Genomic DNA, 19,477 nt, shown 5'->3' with positions numbered 1-19,477 from the left:
ACCGTACATAACTATTACATGTTGCTTTCTTATGCTTTGTTTTGTTCTATTTGCGCTGTTCAGCACTTTGGATGAACTGTGTTGTGTGTAAAGTGCTTTATAAATAAAGTTGAGTTGAGATCTTGTAGGCTGGATGTCTCAGTCTGCTGCTGAAGGAGCTGCTCAGAGTCCCCACAGTGTCATGCAGGGAGGTGTGAGAGGATGATGTCCATGATGGATGGCTGTAACGTCTGACTGTGTACAGTACGGCCAGGCCAGGACCTGAAGAACAGTCAGGATGCAAGAAAAGAAAGAAGGCTAAATTGACCCAAACAACCTTCGGTCTTGAAAAATGAAGCAACTGCGGAAGTGCATAATCCTGCAGTTCATCGAGTGTCCACTTGAGGCGGACTGCAGAAACCCCAGCAGTCACATATACACCAAATCACAAATGTAGTTTTTTACTGCAAAGATGAACATGTTTACAGCCTGGTTCAAAAATGTAATTGGTCTGAATATCTTCTCAATATGTTCTCAATAAATAATATCAAGAAGAAATTGAACATATGAACAAAATGTACATATGTAAAAGTAAAAAATGTGCAGTGTTGAGCAGTGTGGGTATTGTATGTTTTATATCAGTATAGCACAAATGGGTGACTGAGAGGAATTGCTGAAATGTTTACAGACAGATTGCATAGTTGAAGTAAACTTTATGGAGAAGTTTCCAGTTTTATAGAAGTCCAGGGTGAGACTGAAAGTGTCTGACTCCTCAAAGGGAGGAGTTCAAGAGTTTGATGAGCTCCTGTGTTTTACCAGCACGTCGTGGAGTGGGAGCAGTGGTGTAGTGCAGGCGTATACTCAGGTATAAGGAGTACACTCACTTATTTTTCAGACTCCACAGGGGTATAACTTCTTCTAAATCTCCTCTGATTCACACCTTTGATCGACAGCAGTCAGTAGTTTGCTGCAATCTTTTTCTTAGGACGGTGAAGGGATGACCCTCCCGACTCTGTTCCTGTCTGTTAAGTACACACCGACTAAATATGCCAGAGTAGTCTCACATGCCACTGTTTATGACGGGACACTCTTCATGAAAATGAAGAGTATTCCCACTATAGGAACCACTATTGTAAAATATTGATGATTTTCTTTCTTAAATATTGTCCTGATTCTCAGAGATGCTCTCTAACATGTTCAGGCTGTGTTTGTGACCTCTGTTTGTTTCCACGGTGATAGAGAATAAGAGGCGTGGGTCATTTTAAGGTCACTTTGGTCACATGCAGAGGAAGTTTATGTTGCCCTCCTTTTGCAGGGTCAGAGGTCGGACCAGATAGGATAGACAGGACATTTTAAATTGTCTCAACTACCTGTGTATCATAATGAATGATGGAGCTGTTATGACACAGTGTCTGCAAGAAAACATCAGAAACAAGACAAGTATTTACTCTGTGTTTTTTATTTTTATTTCATGTTCTCACCCGAAGTATCAAAGATGATCCATCCATCGCGACAGAAATGCTTATCATGTAAAAAAAAAAAAAAGAATTCTTACAAAGCATGTGCAGCCTGCAGGGGGCGCACATGTGGAGGATGATGAAGTGCAAAGAGAAGCATACAGTCAAATAATAATTATAAAAATCAACACTTCTTGGCCGGGTTTTGGGACGCCGTCAGTCAGAGCTCTCATGCCTTCTCGTAGCTACGCACCGCATGGATGTCTTCAAAGGTCAGATTCTGCAGAGGAGAGGAGACGGTTACCATGACAGGGAAGTTAGGGTTCACAACATGCTTATCTTTGAAACCAATGACTAACTTTCATAACTAACAGGGTTTCCCTGAGCGCCCCTACAGGCCTGGAGCTCCTATGAAGTAAAATTTGATGTAATGGCAATTTTTTAGCTTTTGCAGCATTATTTTCTATTTGAATTTATTTGGAGGGGGCTGGGGATTTTATAGACTTTATTAATCCCTGAGGGGAATTCTGGTTTTCACACACATTCTCAAATCACACACATGAGCAAACAGGAGCTGTGGACATGCATTAGTGGAGAGATGTCAGAGTGGGGCTGCTACACTCTGGAGCGCACCAGAGCGGTTGGGGGTTCCACTCGGGAGGTGCCTTGGCACTTCTCCAGCTACCAGACCAACTTCCATAATGTGGACTTAAGCCGGCGACCCTCCAGTTCCCAACCCAAGTCCCTATAGACTGAACTACGGCCGCCCCTTCTGCACTGTGTTTCCGTCATGATATCTCTTTAGATAGAATTGGAATTTGCATCATATCTGAACTCGCAGCACGTTTTTCCCGACATAAAGCATTTGGGTAATAGCAGGTCGGTTTTCCTTGTCGGTCAACTTGATATAATCTGTAAATATAGATCAGCTATGTTGACTGTAAAGTTGTAGAAAAGCATGTGTCATGATAAAAATTAGTCAAAATGGATTTTAAGGCTTTAAAAAAAGGCTAATAAAAAACCCTCTGCGTCTGTATGACTTGGGGGGGGGGTTTGCCTTTTTTTTTTTGCCAAATTTGTGTTTTTTTTATGCACTTTTCTTTAAAAGTCCTCAGAAGAGAATGAATTAAAAAGCTTTTCTGCATGAAATTGATTCAAAAAAGAGGAAAAAAATTGAACTTTCCCCCCACGACATACAGAAAAAGATTTCTTTTCCCTCATAAACATTTAATATTTTGAACTTATCGTGATATTTGAGAGGAAAACCTCAAAAACAAACTTTTTCTTTAATATTATAAAAACACCTCAAATGGTCAAAATGAGGATTTAATCTGCCGTCTTAAAACTCTTATTAACACATAAAACTAAACAGAAGAAAGAGAATCATTTGTTCGTGTGTGATCTGGGTGCGTCCGTCTCACCATGACCATTTTGCCATCCTTGATCTCTCTGACGAACTTGGTCTCTTTGCCGTCCCACTTCTGGACGTGGACCAGCTTGTCTCCGTCCATCGTCACTGTGGACTGAGACACAAAAGAAAAAACGTTTTTTTATTTTTTTCATTTTAACCAAGCGAGGTGGAAAATGAGCGCATTATGAAGCTGCCAAACTCTGGTTCGATTTCCGGAGGTCATGAAGATGCCAAATCTTGTCAATGACCCAATAATGGAAACAAAGAAACACCTCCCCCCCCCCAAAAAAAACAGACTCCACGTTTGTGCAGAACCTCATTCAGAAAAATGTGAATTTAAGCTTATAATCTGCTTCACTGTAAACACAGAGGGGGGGACTTTTGCAAATGATATCTTAAAAAATTTGATTTATTTTCATGATTTTTATGGAGAGATTCAAACTGAAGTTTAACATTTAAACACTCTTTAGCAGCATGTGATCCCCAAACTAGTCTCTGATTTAAATCTGTACTTAAATCTTATTATAGAAGGAAATGTAACTGTCTTGTTTGGTCTCCTCTTTTTGTACTCCTTTGATCTTTTTATGGAAAAGTAATGAAAATAAAGAGTTTTTAAAAAAAAATAGGACTTCAGGGTCCCCTTACTTTGCAGTTCCTGTCATCAGCGGTGGTTTCGTCAAACTCCTCTCCCAGCTTGAAGGAGATCTCTGTGTTTTTGAAGGTGCTCTGGGTGCGGACCACCACCTTGTCGCCCTCCTGGCTGATGATCACAGTGGGCTTGGTGACATTTCCAACCTGTCGGGTGGCGAAACCCACACCTGGTGCAAAAAAAAACAAAACACTGGACATTATTTACTGCAATCTCTGAACGTCTCTGAAAGCATCTTCAGGGTCTGACATGAAGAGTTCAGCCTGGATTTATTGCATGTGCAACTTAAATGAAAAAAAGAGAACATACTTAAAAAGAGAGAAAAAGAAATGAAATGTTTTTACTCACCGAGAGCTTTCATGTACTCATCAAAGTTCTCACTGTCGACCAGTTTCCAAGTGGCACAGAAGGCGTCGACCATGGTGAAGGTTTGCAGAGAGGCAGAGTAAATCTCCAAAGTGAAGTGAGCAGGCTGCAGCTTCTGCAAGTGTTCCCCTCCTGGAGTTATTATTCTGCTGCTTATTATTATGCATGCAGGTGGGCGGAGCCAGGCGTCCCATTGGCTCAGGAGATCCTCTCTGAGTTTTGATTGGATGTTTGAACTGGGTCACAGGTTTTACGGACCCCTTTACAGAAAAGACTTAAATTAGCTCATTTGTAGGACTAATGATGTAATTACTCAGCTTTATGGGTGTCACTCGGGTTTGTAGGGATGAAGTTGGGAGGTGTTTGTAAGACAAAGAAAATCCACTTTTATTAGACAAATAAAACTTTTAAAAGTTTTGTTAACTGCTTCCTTTTTTTTTATTTCTTCTGCAGGTTGTTTTGTTGTGATTTAAGCACATTAAATGTGTATGTGTCTTTAAATTAAAGTTTAACTCTTTGTTGTAGGAATAAGAATGTCACGAGATGAAAAGGAATCAATTAAAGATTAAAAAAAGGAAAAAATAAGTGCAAAAACAAAGTGAAAAAACAAATAAATGAAGAAACAAATGAATTAAAAAAGATTCAGATATGAGAGGGAATAAATAAAACAAAGGATATGTATGAACAAACGTGTAAATATAAAGAGATTTTAAAGGCCTGAATGACTTTAATTAAGTGTAAAATTAAACAAAATACAAAAATGAAGGCAGGAGAAAAAAAAAAAAAAAAGTAAAAATATAAAGAGGATTAAATTAGACCTGAATGAGCGTTCTGATTGGACAAGAGGCCTTTCCCCGAAATAACGATACTTCACTGGGACTTTTCACACATATGTATCATTACGCCTCGGCCAAGATATTGGTGATTTTAGCGTAAGGCTGATTTAAATCCAGATTTTTGGGTTGTATGTCAAATTTTGAAGTTCGTCCGATTGTCAGAACCATTTGTGCGTCATCAGTCCCAGATGGCCGATCACAGCTCAATCAACTGCTTACAACTTTCATTTTGGTTGTAAGACTGCACACACTCGCGCAGTGAGAGCAGAGCCACAAAGCCGATTCCCCCGACATGGGGAGTTTTTTTTTTCTCATGCTTGTGTCTGCACAAAAAAGTGACAGGCAGCATCTGAAATCACCGTGGCAACAGCAGGCATGCCTGTTTAATCTGTCTTCCCCCTCCGTCCTGTCATGAAAGAAACATTGGCAGGAAATATCTGCAGACCTCCAGCTGACAGGGGAATATTTGTTAATGATTTAGCTGGTTGAAGACTTGTGTTTATTGGTGATGCTAAGTGTGTTTGAGATAATAGTGTGAGCTCTCAGGTCTGGCCTGATGATCGGGTCGTACAGTGTGAGCTGTAATACCATAATGACTTGGACCATGGACACAAAGTAGCCAGAGTTCAGCATAATGTCTGTGTTGAAAGGTCAGTTTCAGTCAAGATGTGGAACTAGTTGAATTGGTTTGGCAAAAAAAATCACTGATTTGGTCGTTGAACTGTTGTCAGTTCACCTCAAGATGTTCTCAATGATTTATTTTGGGGGCTTTCTAAGTCTTTATTGGAGAGTCAAGGACAGTGGATAGAGTGAGAAATCAAGGAGTGGAACAACATGCATGGAAAGGGAGCCACGGGTCGGATGATTTAAACCCGGGCCGCCCACTTGGGGGACTGTCTTCTCTGTACACGGGGTGCGCAAACTAACCACAAGGCCACCAGTGCCCCCTTAAATGTATTTCATCTCACCTGTAGTGTCCTGAATGTGATACCCAAATAAAATAGCTTCCCCTCATATTGTATAAAAGGCAAAAAACTCATCTTTATCTACATTTTACAGAAACAAAAGGGCAACAGTTAACACTAAAGTTCCCTTAAAGGAGCTTAAAGTTGGCCTTCTAGTCTTTACAACAGTCAGAAAAGGGTTTGTTCAGTGACAGTAGGAGCTGATTAATATGTATGTTTTAATAACTTTTCCTCATGTTAATCCTCTGTTAGCGACGGGCCGAGCGTCTGCTCTGAGGAATGTGTCCTGTAGGGAGCGTCAGCGAAGCAGAATCACTTTGTTTGACAGCTCTTTGTCCTGAACATGCATTAACAACCCCCCCCACAACCCCCCCACTGCAATTCCTTCATGCTCAACACACACACTAATTACTGTCTATTAACGAGTGTGTGTGTGTGTGTGTGTGTGTGTGTGTGTGTGTGTGTGTGTGTGTGTGTGTGTGTGTGTGTGTGCGCACTGCTTTCTCACACACACAGTAAACGTATAGTGGAAGTGTCATGTCTGCCTCGAGCTTTGTAAAGAGGAAAGTTTGTTCAGTTGTCATTAAAGGAAGCAGAAGTTTACGTTGCTGTATTAGACCACTTACACCTGAAGACCACGTCCTCCTTAACAGATGATTTAAAGAGACAGTACCTCTTTCTTAAACACCCTGAAGTCACTCATAAACGTGGACTTGACTTGATTCTGTGGGGGGTTCTTGCAAATGTGTTTTCTTTTTTTTTTGTGATATTTTCTTTTTATTGATGTTGATGTTGTTGTTCCCGTGTGTAACTTTTATGATTTTTGAAATGTTCTCATGTTTGGACCTTCAGGGCCACTGTACCTGTCATTATGGACACATGGACAACTACACGATGTAGTTGAACGAGTACATAACTGAAGCAAGAGGATGTTTTGTCTCAGACATCAGCGTTCCATTTAAATGAATGATTTCGCCCTTCAAATTCAAGCGTCTAACTTTTGGAGATAAAGTCAATTTTTTCAACGACAGTAGGAAACCCCTCTAAGGCGGCCCCATCTGACGGCACTTGTGGCCCTGCTAAGCATCACATGAAATCAACAGGAGATATAGATAGACAGGTATAATAAGTTAAAACAACGGCCTCTGTAAATGATATTAAACCCATATAAGGAGCGGGACATCAAATAATCAACAGAGGTAAAATTACTGAAATGAGATTCATTTTCTGTTTGACTGTCTGATCTATGATGACATAAGGGATGCACGTTTAAGTCAGATGCCTTCCATTAACGTTGATTTCTTCTGGTTGGATGATTTTGATAAACTTCTGCAGCATGAGAGAAAAGAAAGGCTACACTAACTAAGCGTTGTTAGCAGCTCTTCGTCTACAGAGATTTTTAAAAGGAAACTGTCTTCACATTTAATCCACGAGGTCAAACTTTTGCATATATAACATATATATCTTTTTTTCCCCTTTTTTTTCCATCAACTCACTCATTCACTCCCTTTTTAATAGATTAATGCCTGTTTCATTTAGCTGATAGAGGGTTAACATTGTCAGTCTTTCTATTGTATGTAGTTGTCTAAGTGTGTATGAATACATGTACAGGTTACTGTATATGTGTTTATATTCAATTTTGTTTTGAAATTGTATAATTCGATTTGCTTAGTTGATTTATTTGTCTCTTAAGAGGTGAGGTCCCTTGTATAAGCCTGTTGGCCTCTTGACCTCTCCTGACACACCTTTTATGTTTTTGTTAATCCTATTTTGATGTATTCCTATATGTGTGATAATAAATAAATAAAAAACATTAAGCTTCTGAAGTAATATTTGTTTATTGTCCGTCTTTGTTCTCTGTCTGAACTTAGATGCTGCTGCTGTCTCGTGTCAGGACTCTCTTTACAAAGAGATCTTCTATCTCAAAAAGAATTTATATTCCTGGTAAATCCATAAGCATTGGGCACTTTGTGTGCATGACACGTAAATAAAATACAATCAGTCACTCAAACACTGAAGGTAAACTATGCAGGATTTAATTTTAAAAATGATCTGAGAGCTTGTTGCTTGGAAAATGTGCTATGCAGATTGTCCAAATGCATGACTGCATGTGGTGAGCTCATTGGGCTGTGAAGGATCTCTGCTGCCCCCCTCTGGTTAAAAGTAGAAAATGGCAACACTGCATGACTTTCTGTCTGTTTCTTGAAGGCTGTTAATGTGACTGATGAACTCCCTGTTCTTTATCCTCATTACAGATTTACAGACATTTAATTTGGCCTTTTGTGATATGCCATCATAGTTCCTGCGGTGTGGAATCAGTAAAGAGGGGGAGACTTCCAACAGTTTCTATAATTATGAAAAAGTTCCTGAGGTCTGAAAACACCTTTAATGACCCTGCAGATGTGTTTTTAATAATGAAATGATCACATGTTAATACACACATTTCTTCTCCTTTCAGTTTATTAAGCAGTAAGCTCTCCAAACATTTATCCTAAAGCTTGCCAGAGTGATAAAGAGTAAATCCACACGTTTGATGTCATTAATATTGATACAGAAGATCAGGAGATTGATGTAACAGATTTGACATTACAGAGTTCTTCAGTGTCTCACAAATGTGCAAAAACAATTAAAAAACCTCAATCACATCGAAAAGATATCATCGATACTTTCTGTTCAATTATTTTATTTTAATTCATTTTACCCCAAACAATAGACACTATGCAGGCCAGACAGTACCAGCAGCAGTAACATATATCTTTAACCCGTCTTACAACAGCACCGTGCTGACATTCACATCCCCCCCGTCCCGAGCCCAGTGCAGAGCAACATCAAGATGTCATCAAATTCATGTTGAGACAAGAATAATAATAATAGTAATAATACTAAAAATACTGAGCTAATGATGAAAGAAAAACAAAAAGTAAAAAAATAAAAATAAACAAAAACATTCACACAGAACAACAATTAATAAAAAAGAAAATAAATCATCAATACTTTCTGTTCACTATTAAAGGAAGCCTCCGCTCTCCTCCAGAGACACACCTCCAACCCCTCTCCATATACATTAACAGGAAGGAGTTAAGCGTAAGCGGTGGACTAAATCATCCTTTGCTCGAGCTGCAATTGCCTGTGGCCTGCATTGTTGTGTTAGCATGCTGATGTTAGCACAGTAAAGTTAGCTTGTAGCTTCACATTGTATATAAATTGATATAGATAACAATCTAAAAATGCTTATGTGATATCAAAATAATCAGTGAGTATGTTCTTCTTCTTCTCTCTAGTTCTTGACTAAAACAGCTTTTATACACAAGGGGAGGAGCCGGCCGTCCCGTCCATGTAAACACGGCTCTGACAACAACACAGCCAGCGGGACTCGAGCTTCTCCCTCATTGTAGACAGTCATGACTCAGAGACACATTTACACAGTATAGACTTGATCTCTGATATATTCATGTGTAAAACGTCTCACATTGTCCCTTTAGTCTCGCTGGGCAGGTAAATGTCGCTCATCATCGACGTGAATGTAAATAAAAATACTTTTCAAAGAAACAGACCATCAGATCAACAACAGAAACGTATAGCTGCCTCCATATTTTCCAGGATTTAAACGTTAAAGAGCCCATATTCTGCCCTTTTTGGGGTTCGTATATTTAATCTATGTTCCTACTTTTGTACGTTCACAATAGATAAAGTCTGAAAAAAGTGTCTGTTTTCATGAACTGCTCCTCCTTGCTCCCTCTCCGCTCTGAGTCCGTCAGCTACACTCTGTTGAGCCCACACTGTTAGACCCCACGTGGGCCAAGTCTGCTCTGATTGGTCTGCCGATCCGCTCTGTCGTTATTGGTCAGTTGCTCAGCACGCTTCTCTGAAATTTCAACATGAGCTGCAGGGCTTGCCACAACGAGCCAATGTGCTTAGATCAGTGATCTCACACTGACAATGATGTCGGACTGACACATTTTTATCGAGGGGGGCTAGAACCGAGCGTTACATGCAGCTAATGCTACAGCTAACAGGAGGACGTAGGAGAAGCAGCGTTTCCGCTGACTTTGAATTTTTGCACATAGATGTGACTAAACATGCACAGGACACTTGGAAAACACACTAAAGAGCATATAAAACCAGAAAAAGAAGAATATGGGACCTTTAACAAACATTTACATTTCACTTAAAATTGAACACATTGAGCTGCACACAAGAAGTATTATTACAAAACTCAGACTAACTGTGTTTAAGGTATAAGAATGGAAAAATGAAATGAAGTTCTTGTAATAATATTCCCACCTAAATCGAGTTGAAGAGCTTTTTTATGACGTTCAAAATAAAACAATTCAACAACTGAACCCTCATGTCTCTCTCCTCTCTCTTTTAAGCGTCTAACCTGGAGCTGCATCAAGAGAACTATTCCTCAACTTCCTCTAATTAGTAAAGTGTAAATCTCTCACAGTGTTTAGCAATCTTTTCTTTTTTTGAACACAAATAACACTTGTTGCTTGAATGTGGGCAGACCACATCTGCTTTCTGGTTCCTTCTTCCTTTATCTGTCATGAAGTTCACACGCTGTCGATTTAACCTTTTCTGGGTTTCTACAGACTCTCGGATGTGACTCAGAGCATACAGAATGATCTGAGCAGTGATGATATCGATGTTTAAATGAATGCAGGTCAAAAGACAACAGGTACAGAAATAATAAAAAAGTGTACAAATCTTTAACTACAACTTAACACATGCACATCAAAGTGCCTGCTGCGTATATAAACTTATTTTAAAAGCTGGTTTATATGGAGCTCCTGAAGTCCTAAAAAGTGGAAAAAATATCTTGTGAACTTGAGATGTCATCTAACTTGTGCACAAGATGCTATGTTGTGCACATGAGTGAATATCCTGTGTGCAAGGTTTAAGACAAGAAACAGTTAAAGGCTTTATATGTGATTTTTTGATCCAGCAGATGTCGCCCTTGAGCACCAGCATGAAACCAAAACAACTCGTTGTTGTGTTAGCATTCTAATGCTAGCAATCTTTATTATGCTGGTATCTTCACACTGCATGTAAATTTACCTGAAATGAGCGTGATCTAGAAACACAGTTAAGCAGTGAGTACAGTATGTTATTCTTCTTTTCTCTAGTTAAACAACTTTTATACACGAGGGGAGGAGTCAGCCGGCCGTCCAGGCGATGTAAACAAAGTGAAGATAGGACTCTGAAAACTCTGAAAACATCACAGACAGTGGGACTCGGGTGTTACACCCATTGTAGACAGTCATGACTCACAGAGTTTTTTTCAGAGGATATTCTTGATTTCTACATTTAAGTGTGAAAAATCACATATAAAGCCTTTAACGTTAACAGACTTGAGCATATAATCAAAGGTTTTTCTGAATACCAGTTCTCAATATAATTATCTTGGGCACAAAAGTTAATATCTTTAAGATTTTTTTCGAAAACCTTTTTGGGATTTCAGGATCTCCGTAGATTTACATTTCATGCAGAGGTATTATGCTAGGTCTTTGTGCTACTAGTAAACCTACAACGCCCTCTTTTGAAGGAAAAGCATCTTACAGCAATAACTCTTGAAAGTTAACAACACAAAGTCTTATACAAACACATCTATCAGTATCTGTTTTCTACTGAGCCCTGCAAGGCTCAGGTGAGACAAAAAATAAAAAGCTGTCAATCATTTCGACAAATCCATGCACACTGATTTACAATCTGTAGGCACAGATTCCTAAATGGTGCCCACAGATTTCAAAACAGTGCAAGCAGATTACAAATCCGTGCACACAGTTTACAAATCCATGGGCACTGTTTATAAACTGTGCACACAGATTTGTAAACCGTGAAATAAGGTTTTCCAAATTGCTTTTTATTTTAGTCCTACCTGAGCCTTGTAGGGCTCCGTAGTTTTCAGTGTAGAAACCTGAAAAAACCTGAGTTGTGACTTTACTTTGGATTCTTATTTCTTCTCTTTGTTGATGGTGGCGTAGAGGATGCTGGGATCAGCAGAGGCTCCTGCAGCAGCAGAAGAAGAAGAAGAAGCTTTGACGGAGGCATAGATCACTGAACCATCGTCAGCATCGTCTTTAGCACAAACCTGGAGATAGATCACAGAGCATTAAATAACACAAAATGACGTCATTAAATGCAAAGTGCAAGTTGATACATGGAGAATAAAGTCGACATGTTGAGAATGAAGTTAAGCTGTTGTTAGTAAAACTAAAATAAATAGAATGAATTCTAAATGTTCAGATAAAAGTTCACATCCATCCTGACTTTAACCAATCACACAGCTCACCCGAGCTCCTCTTTTCCCCTTCTTGTTGTATCTGATGGAGGCGTAGGAAACCCCGCCTTCAGGATCAGCCTACACAGAGAAGACAACAAAACAGCTGCTCAGTAACGTTTATCGTGACCTGTGCTTTTTTTTTTTTTTTTTAAAGATTTATTTTTGGGCTTTTGTGTCTTTAATGGAGAGATAAGACAGTGGACATAGACGGAAATCAGGGAGAGAGAGAGTGGGGATTGAGGACTACAGCCTCCATACATGGGACACGCACTAACCACTGAGCCACCAGCGCCCCTGATGATGATTTATATATTTTGGGCATTTTGGTTTCTGCTCTTTAAAAAAAATCCCTTCTGCTCTGCTGATTACTTCCTGAACCTCCCACAAGTGGACAGATATAATAAATGAGATGAGTGTAATGGAAGGAATGACTCTTTCTCTGTGTCTTAACAGAAATGTTTCTTCTGAACATGCAGGATGACATGTATAAGGCTCGTATGATGGTATCCAAAGATTGACCCTCATAATGTCTAAATTGATCAAGTCTCTTCAGCAGCGGGTCAGAACAAACATCGTAATCAAACGTTTTGGGACTTACAACATCGTCACCCATCTGCGTTCTGTTTCCTGTAGAGACACAGAAACAGCTGGACTTTAGCTTCCAAACAAGAAATATGGATCATCCAAACTTCTAGATATTAAAATGTGTTGGTAAACTGAAGCTAACAAACATTAAACTTCTGTAATTAAAGTTTTTTTTCTTCATGAAAATGTTCATCTGTGCTCTTACCTTTCCATCTGATGACTTTCACAACGATCACTAACAGAACTATAAAAACCACCACGGGCACGAAGATCAACCACCAACACCAGTCTGCCAAAAAAATGAAAATATGTGAAGCATGATGACCTCAGCCTTCTGTCCTTAATCAGAATCAAACACAGAGAGGAGAAGACATCAGGAGACCCTTTTTTAGTTGTTTTTGTTGTTGCTTTTGTACTTTTATCTGTAGTAGCAGCTGTTGTCGTTGGTGGTTTTGTTGGTGGTCTTGTTGTTGTTGTTGTTGTTGTTGTTGTTGTTGTTGTTGTTGTTGGTCTTGTTGTTGTTGGTCTTGTTGGTTCTGGTTTGGTGTCCTCACCTGAAGTTGAGATAAACTCAACTCAACAAACTGTTCAGCACTAAACTTGTGTTTTAAAATAAATTTCAAACTTCAAATCCAAAAAAAAGTTTTAATATTTGAAGTATTTCCAGTCCAAAGTAAGGATGGAGATTTTATAAGAGAAACACAACAAGAGACAAATTAACTTCATCAGAGTCTTTATAATTATTGTAATGTTTCAGTATATTCTTTGAATTAGAAAAGTTTTGATTGAAAAGATTATTGAAATACTTACTCTTGGTAACAGAGAGATCAACTCGAGAGTCATCGCCTGTTTTTGGTCCGTTTTTATCTTTGTACTGTAGACACTCATAACGTCCAGCATCCTCCTCTGTGATCTTCTTTATAACCAGAGAACAGTCCTCTGTAACTCTCAGTCTGTCTGATTTAACTCCAGAGTTTTTAACCTGACCATGTGCAACCAGCTCTACTGCTGGTGTGTTTCCTGAATCAACAAAGAGCCATGTCGTATAATTACACTCCTGTTGATCTTGTATCACAGTTTCACAAGACAACGTGGCGTCCTCTCCAAGTGAAGCTTTAAATGTGACTTCTTTATCTCCAGCTGCTGCTGTTGATAAAATGACAAAGAATAAAGTAAATCAATAAAATGTTGATTATATTCACAATCAGATTGAGAATAATTCTTCATCTGTGGTTTCTCAGAGTTCATTAAATCCATCATGTTTAAAAAAAGGTTAAATATGTGATATAAATGTTCTTACCAGCAAACTGAAGCAGCGCTGTGAGAAGTAAAGAAGTTTGAATCCATTTGAGCTCGTTCATGGTGATTCTCCGTCTCTGTCCTCCCGTTGTCACGCTCCTAACTGTCTGAGTTTCTTCAGTAGTGCTTCTTTAAAGAGACGCTGCATCTACTTCCCTTTCTTAGTATGTCATCACTTCCTCATTTTGACTTCAAGCCTGCTTTAAGTGTTCACTTCTATGAATGTGTCATAGTTATTAAAACATGATGTAACATGTTTAAATGATCATAAACTGATGATCATTAAGATGAGCTGCATCGATCAGTAAAGAGGTCAGAGGTCAGAGGTCACAGCAGATTAACGGAGATCTTGTCAAACTGTGATCAGTGTATGAAGAGGTCCGTCCCTCTGTCCTCCCGTTCTCACGCTCTCAACTGTTCAGTTAAATGTGTGAAGATTGTGAGTTCAGATAAACGTCTGCGAAGTGAAACGTTCCTCTTTAGATGGTGTTTCTGAGAACACAGTCAGGTTTATTAATGATGTCTGACCTCACTCAAAGGTTTCTAACCTGTCCATGTATAACCAGTGGTGTAGTCCTGACCTAGCATCCTACTGCATACTGTCAATCACTCAATAGTGAGAATCAGAGGAGATTTAGAAGTGGGTCTACTTCTTATACCTGCTTATACCCTGCACTACACCACTGTGTATAACAAGCTCTACTGCAGTGTTTCCTGAATCAACAAAGATCCATGTTGTATATTCACAGGCGAGGAAGAAGGGCGTGCTGATCGCTGTACCACCGTCTGTAAAGGCAGAGTCATTTCTGACCATTGAAGGAGTGAAGCCAGGAGAATGAGAGGTTTTCAGAAAGGAGAAAGGGAGGACACAACATCACTCCTGTTGACCTTGTATCACATTTTCACAAGAGAACGTGGCGTCCTCACCGACTCTGAATGTCACTCTTTTACCTCGAGCTGCTGCAGTTGAGAAACTGACAAAGAATGAAGTAAAGAAAAAGTTGTTTGTCTCTGTCCTCCCGTTCTCACGCTCACAACTGTTCAGTTAAATGTGTGAAGATTGTGAGTTCAGATAAACGTCTGAGAAGTGCAACGTTCCTCTTTAGATGGTGTTTCTGAGAACACAGTCAGGTTTATTAATGATGTCTGTGAGCAAAAAGTGAACAAAACATGGAGGGTCAAACTCCTTGACCTCCTGAATACAACTCTGAATGTCCGTCGTGTTTGAGAGATCAGAGATCAGATGTTATTTTAGTGCTCTGAGATGTGCTGACGCATCATTTTGAGCCTTTTCTAAAAAGTGAAGGGGAAGTTGTTTGGTGAGAATGTAGGTATCATCATCAGCAGCAGAGCCCTGGTCAAAACAAATGTAACCACATGAAGGTTATTGGCACATTTACAGTCGATGGTTTTTGGTCAGTGAGACGAGTTGCAGCAAACATTTCAACATTAAAGAGCGTCCTGAGAGCTGAAGGGGAAGTTGTTTGGTGAGAATGTGGGTATCATCATCAGCAGTCGAGTCAAAACAAACATTTCCTCCTCATCTTCAAACTCCTCTGCACGCTGCAGCAACATGGCCGTACTCCTGACAGCAGAAACACCTGAGAGGAGCTCTCTCATAAGCTCTCACTCTGTAGCAAACATTATCTAAATACACTATATCAGCAAAATCTCCTTCAAACGACAAACACATCTATGCTGTGTCCTCCCTTTCCCCTTCATGAAACCTTGTCATTCTCCTCTCTTCACTCCTTCAATTGTCAGAAATGACTTTACAGACTGTGGTACACCACTCACCACTACCTTCTTTTTTGCCTCTGGTCCAAGGGAAAGCCATGTGAGAGCACTAGAACCATCTCCAAAGACACACATTTACATTTCACTTAAAACTGAACACATTGAGCTGCACACAAGTATTATTACAAAACTCAGACTAACTGTGTTGAAGGTATAAGAATGGAAAAATGAAATGAAGTTCTTGTAAAAATATTCCCCTCTAAATCGAGTTGAAGAGCTTTTTTATGCATTCAAAAGAAAACAATTCAACAACTGAACCCTCATGTCTCTCTCCTCTCTCTTTTAAGCGTCTAACCTGGAGCTGCATCAAGAGAACTATTCCTCAACTTCCAAATTAGTAAAGTGTAAAGTTTTTATTAATTTTTAACAGTTTTTTAAAACAATGCAGCACATCTTATACCAAAAAAATAAAAAATAAAAAGGTACAGAACACTTAGGCAGAGCATGCAAGTCATCTCCTAGCATGAGATAACAAAAATAACAAAATAATGCCACAAACATAAGAGAGGTACAACCACCAACATGGATCCATTCTATGACCTTAGTTTAACATGTTGCCAAAACAGATACCATATCTCCGTCATCTTACCACCAACATTCATTTTTCCCAACATGTTTTCATATGAAGAGATCTTAACCATTTCGTCAGTCCATTCCTTCACAGTGGGGCGCCTGGGGTCCTTCCAATTTCACAGTATAATTCTCACGGCTGTGATAAATCCAACCTTTAAAATGCTAAATTTGGGATTTGTAACATTAGGCACCAATGACTTGTCACCAAGGAGGCAAAGCCTTGGGTGCACTGGGAGAGTGACACCAATCCAATCCCCCAGTATCTCCAAAATACTACACCAAAATGGATGCACCATAGCACATTCCCAGATCATATGTAAATAAGTGCCCAGGTCGTTCTTACACTTCCAACACTGATTGCTATCAGCAATTCCCATCCTATGTAATCTAGTTGGTGTCCAATGAAATCTGTGTAATATTTTGTAATGAATAAGTTTCCCCCTGGCCTCTCTGATGTTTTTGCCCACATTTGAAAGAATATCTAACCACTCATCATCTTCAATGGTAGTTGCAAAGTCCTTCTGCCATTCCAGTTTGAGATTACTGCAGCAATCCCCTGAGGATTTCTTGTACATTTTATAAAACACTGAGGCTTTATGATTTACCTGAGGTGACTTGAAAAACTGAATCAAGTGATTAAGTAACGGCTCTCCATTCTTATATATGCAACCAAGACAGTGCCTCATCTGTAAATATCTCCAGAAGTTTCCTTTATTTGTAAGTTTGTATTTCTTTTGAAGGTCCTGATATGACATTAATACCCCCTTTTCATATAAATCGCCTATTGTGTTTATTCCCTTGGATTGCCACTCCTTCCAGTATGCTGTTTTCTTTCCGATGCGTAATTTAGGGTTGTTCCAGAGTGAAGAGTAATTTAAAAGTTGTATGAACTGCACTCCACACACTCCTTGAATAGGACATTATGGGATTTGAATTATTTTCTACCTGTTGGGATAAAATGGTAATGGGGCAGTATGGATTGACTACGCTCTGTTCTATGTTTATCCAATCTAGGTCTATATCTGCTCTGACCCAATGTTTCACCAACTTGATTATTTCAAAAGATAGGTTATATACTTTGACATCTGGCAAACCAAAACCTCCCTTGTCCCTGTCCATACACATCCTGGACATTTTAATTCTCGGTTTCTTCTTATCCCATAAAAAAAATCGTTAACAAGTTTGTTATAGTGCTTATGTATTGAATCTGGAATCTTTAAGGGTATCATAGAGGACAAATAATTAAACTGAGGAGCTACAATCATTTTAACCACATTCACCTTGCCCCAGAGAGATAATCTTAATGCTCCCCATTGATCTAAATTATTTTTTATCTTGCCCAATAAAGGATTATAATTTAGAGCAACCATTTCATCTAGATTCTGACTGAGTTTGATCCCGAGGTACGTCATTCCCGTTGGAACCCATTTCAAATTGAATTGAGATATTGTGTTAGTATTACATAGCCTCAGATTTGTTACAGTTCATTTTATATCCAGATAGCTCAGAGTACAGTTGTATAGTACTCATCAGATGTGGCAGAGAGCCAGAAGGGTCACCTATCAATAATAAAATGTCGTCCGCATAAAGCATCAGTTTATGTTCCCTTCCAGCTCCCCCCACTCCTCTAATATTTGGATTTGCTCTGATCATTGTTGCCAATGGTTCCAAAAAAATTGTGAAGAGCAGCGGAGAGAGGGGGCAGCCCTGACGTGTACCTCAGGAGACACTGAAAAAGGGGGAAATCATGCCATTTGTCATAACTGCAGCCTTGGGACAGCTATAAACTATATTGATCCATGACTTAAAAACCGAGCCGAAGCCAAAAGAAAACAGAGCCGTATTTAGGAATTTCCACTCTACCCTGTCAAATGCCTTTTCGGCGTCCAGGGAGATGGCAGTAACGGGGACTCTACTCTGAGAATTCAGACAGATTAAATGTAACAACCTCCTTAAATTATCAGTTGAGGACCTTCCTTTAATGAAGCCCACCTGATCAGCATTAATTATAGAAGGTAATACTTTCTCCAATCGTAACGCCAGAATTTTTATTAGTATTTTGCAGTCCAAACTGATTTGACTAATTGGCCTATAGTTTGAGGGATCAGTTGCATCCCTATTCTTTTTTGGGATTAGCTAAATTAATGTTTCATGAAACGTATTGGGCAAGGATTCGTGATGAAATGCTTCTGAGTACACTCATGCTAAGACGGGAGCTAATATATCCAGAAATGTTTTGTAATATTCAATGGGAAAGCCATCCATGCCTGGAGACTTCCCCACTTTCATAGTTGCAATGGCTTGTTTAACTTCATCCTCTGTAATCGGTGCCTCCAAGGACTCTGCATGTTGTTGAGAGAGTTTAGGCAATTTTATGTTTGAAAAGAATTGATCCAATTTGTTTTGTTCTTGGTTTACCTGTGAGGTATATATGTTTTCATAACATTGCTTAAAGACCCCGTTTCTTTCTTCAGACGATGAAACTAACACATCCCCTTTTTTTACAACAGGAATTACGTTATTGTTAGTCTGTTGTTTTAATTGTCTTGCCAGTAGTTTGCCTGCTTTGTCACCCCCTTCATAAAAAGTAGTTTGTAGTCGGAAAAGAGCATATTCTGTTTTTTTGTTAAATATATTATTTCATTTAAACTTCAGGTTACACAAGTCCTTGTATAAATCATCAGTATAATGCTCTGATAGAGACTTCTCCAACTTAATCATTTCCGCTTCCAGCTTTGACAATAGGCCCATATTTTCCTTTTTCCTTCTGGACGAATGTGCAATCAATTTCCCTCTTATGTAGGCCTTAGAAGCCTCCCACACTGAGGAAAGTTTCTCTGTTGTCCCCACATTTAGATCAAAAAACATGGTCAGGTCCTCAGCTAATTCTTTGCTAAACCCCTCATCACTCAAAAGTGCGATGTTCATCCGCCCCCTACCCCTCTTTCCTGTTTCGGCATTTAGTTCTATTTGAGTTTCGACAGGTGCATGGTCAGATAATGCTATAGGACCAATTTTACAGTCTATTACCTTGTCAAAAGTAAATTTGGATAGGAGAAAAAAATCGATTCTAGAATGTGATTTGTGGCGATGTGAATAAAAAGTATATTCCCTGTCACCTGGATTCACCAGCCGCCACACATCCACTAGGCCCAAGTCCTCCATAAGCATGTGTAAAGCAGCCCTGTCCCCAGATACAGGCAATATTTGACACTTGCTTCTGTCTATAACAGGATCAACTACCTGATTAAAATCTCCTTCCAAAATAATTTGTCCT

General features: G+C 39.2%; 2 protein-coding genes and 1 long non-coding RNA gene across 3 annotated transcripts; all 3 read right to left on the bottom strand.

Moving 5' to 3' along the window:
* Positions 1-1,420: 1,420 nt before the first annotated feature.
* LOC109999723 (fatty acid-binding protein, brain) lies at positions 1,421-4,003 on the bottom strand. The gene is made up of 4 exons (XM_020654851.2): positions 3,845-4,003; positions 3,493-3,665; positions 2,858-2,959; positions 1,421-1,716 (listed from the first exon to the last, which is right to left on the bottom strand). Exons 1-4 carry the CDS (start codon positions 3,915-3,917, stop codon positions 1,666-1,668), a joined length of 399 nt encoding a protein of 132 aa, XP_020510507.1. The 5' UTR covers positions 3,918-4,003; the 3' UTR covers positions 1,421-1,665.
* A 4,098-nt stretch (positions 4,004-8,101) lies between these two features.
* LOC114918081 (uncharacterized) lies at positions 8,102-12,822 on the bottom strand. Its single transcript, XR_010668809.1, has 4 exons — positions 12,737-12,822; positions 12,545-12,573; positions 11,956-12,024; positions 8,102-11,754 (listed from the first exon to the last, which is right to left on the bottom strand). It is a non-coding gene; the product is annotated as an uncharacterized lncRNA (long non-coding RNA).
* Positions 12,823-12,857: 35 nt separating this feature from the next.
* On the bottom strand, positions 12,858-14,105 carry LOC136182777 (hepatitis A virus cellular receptor 1 homolog). The gene is made up of 4 exons (XM_065964102.1): positions 13,832-14,105; positions 13,342-13,677; positions 12,948-13,085; positions 12,858-12,865 (listed from the first exon to the last, which is right to left on the bottom strand). The coding sequence occupies exons 1-4, from the start codon at positions 13,890-13,892 to the stop codon at positions 12,858-12,860; spliced, it is 543 nt and encodes a 180-aa protein (XP_065820174.1). The 5' UTR covers positions 13,893-14,105.
* Positions 14,106-19,477: the final 5,372 nt, after the last annotated feature.

The sequence above is a fragment of the Labrus bergylta genome, chromosome 15 (genome assembly GCF_963930695.1).
Source record: "Labrus bergylta chromosome 15, fLabBer1.1, whole genome shotgun sequence".
NCBI classification, from domain to species: Eukaryota; Metazoa; Chordata; class Actinopteri; order Labriformes; family Labridae; genus Labrus; species Labrus bergylta.
The sequence above is the reverse complement of the archived record's forward strand: the minus strand, read 5'-3'. Positions and strand labels throughout refer to the sequence as shown.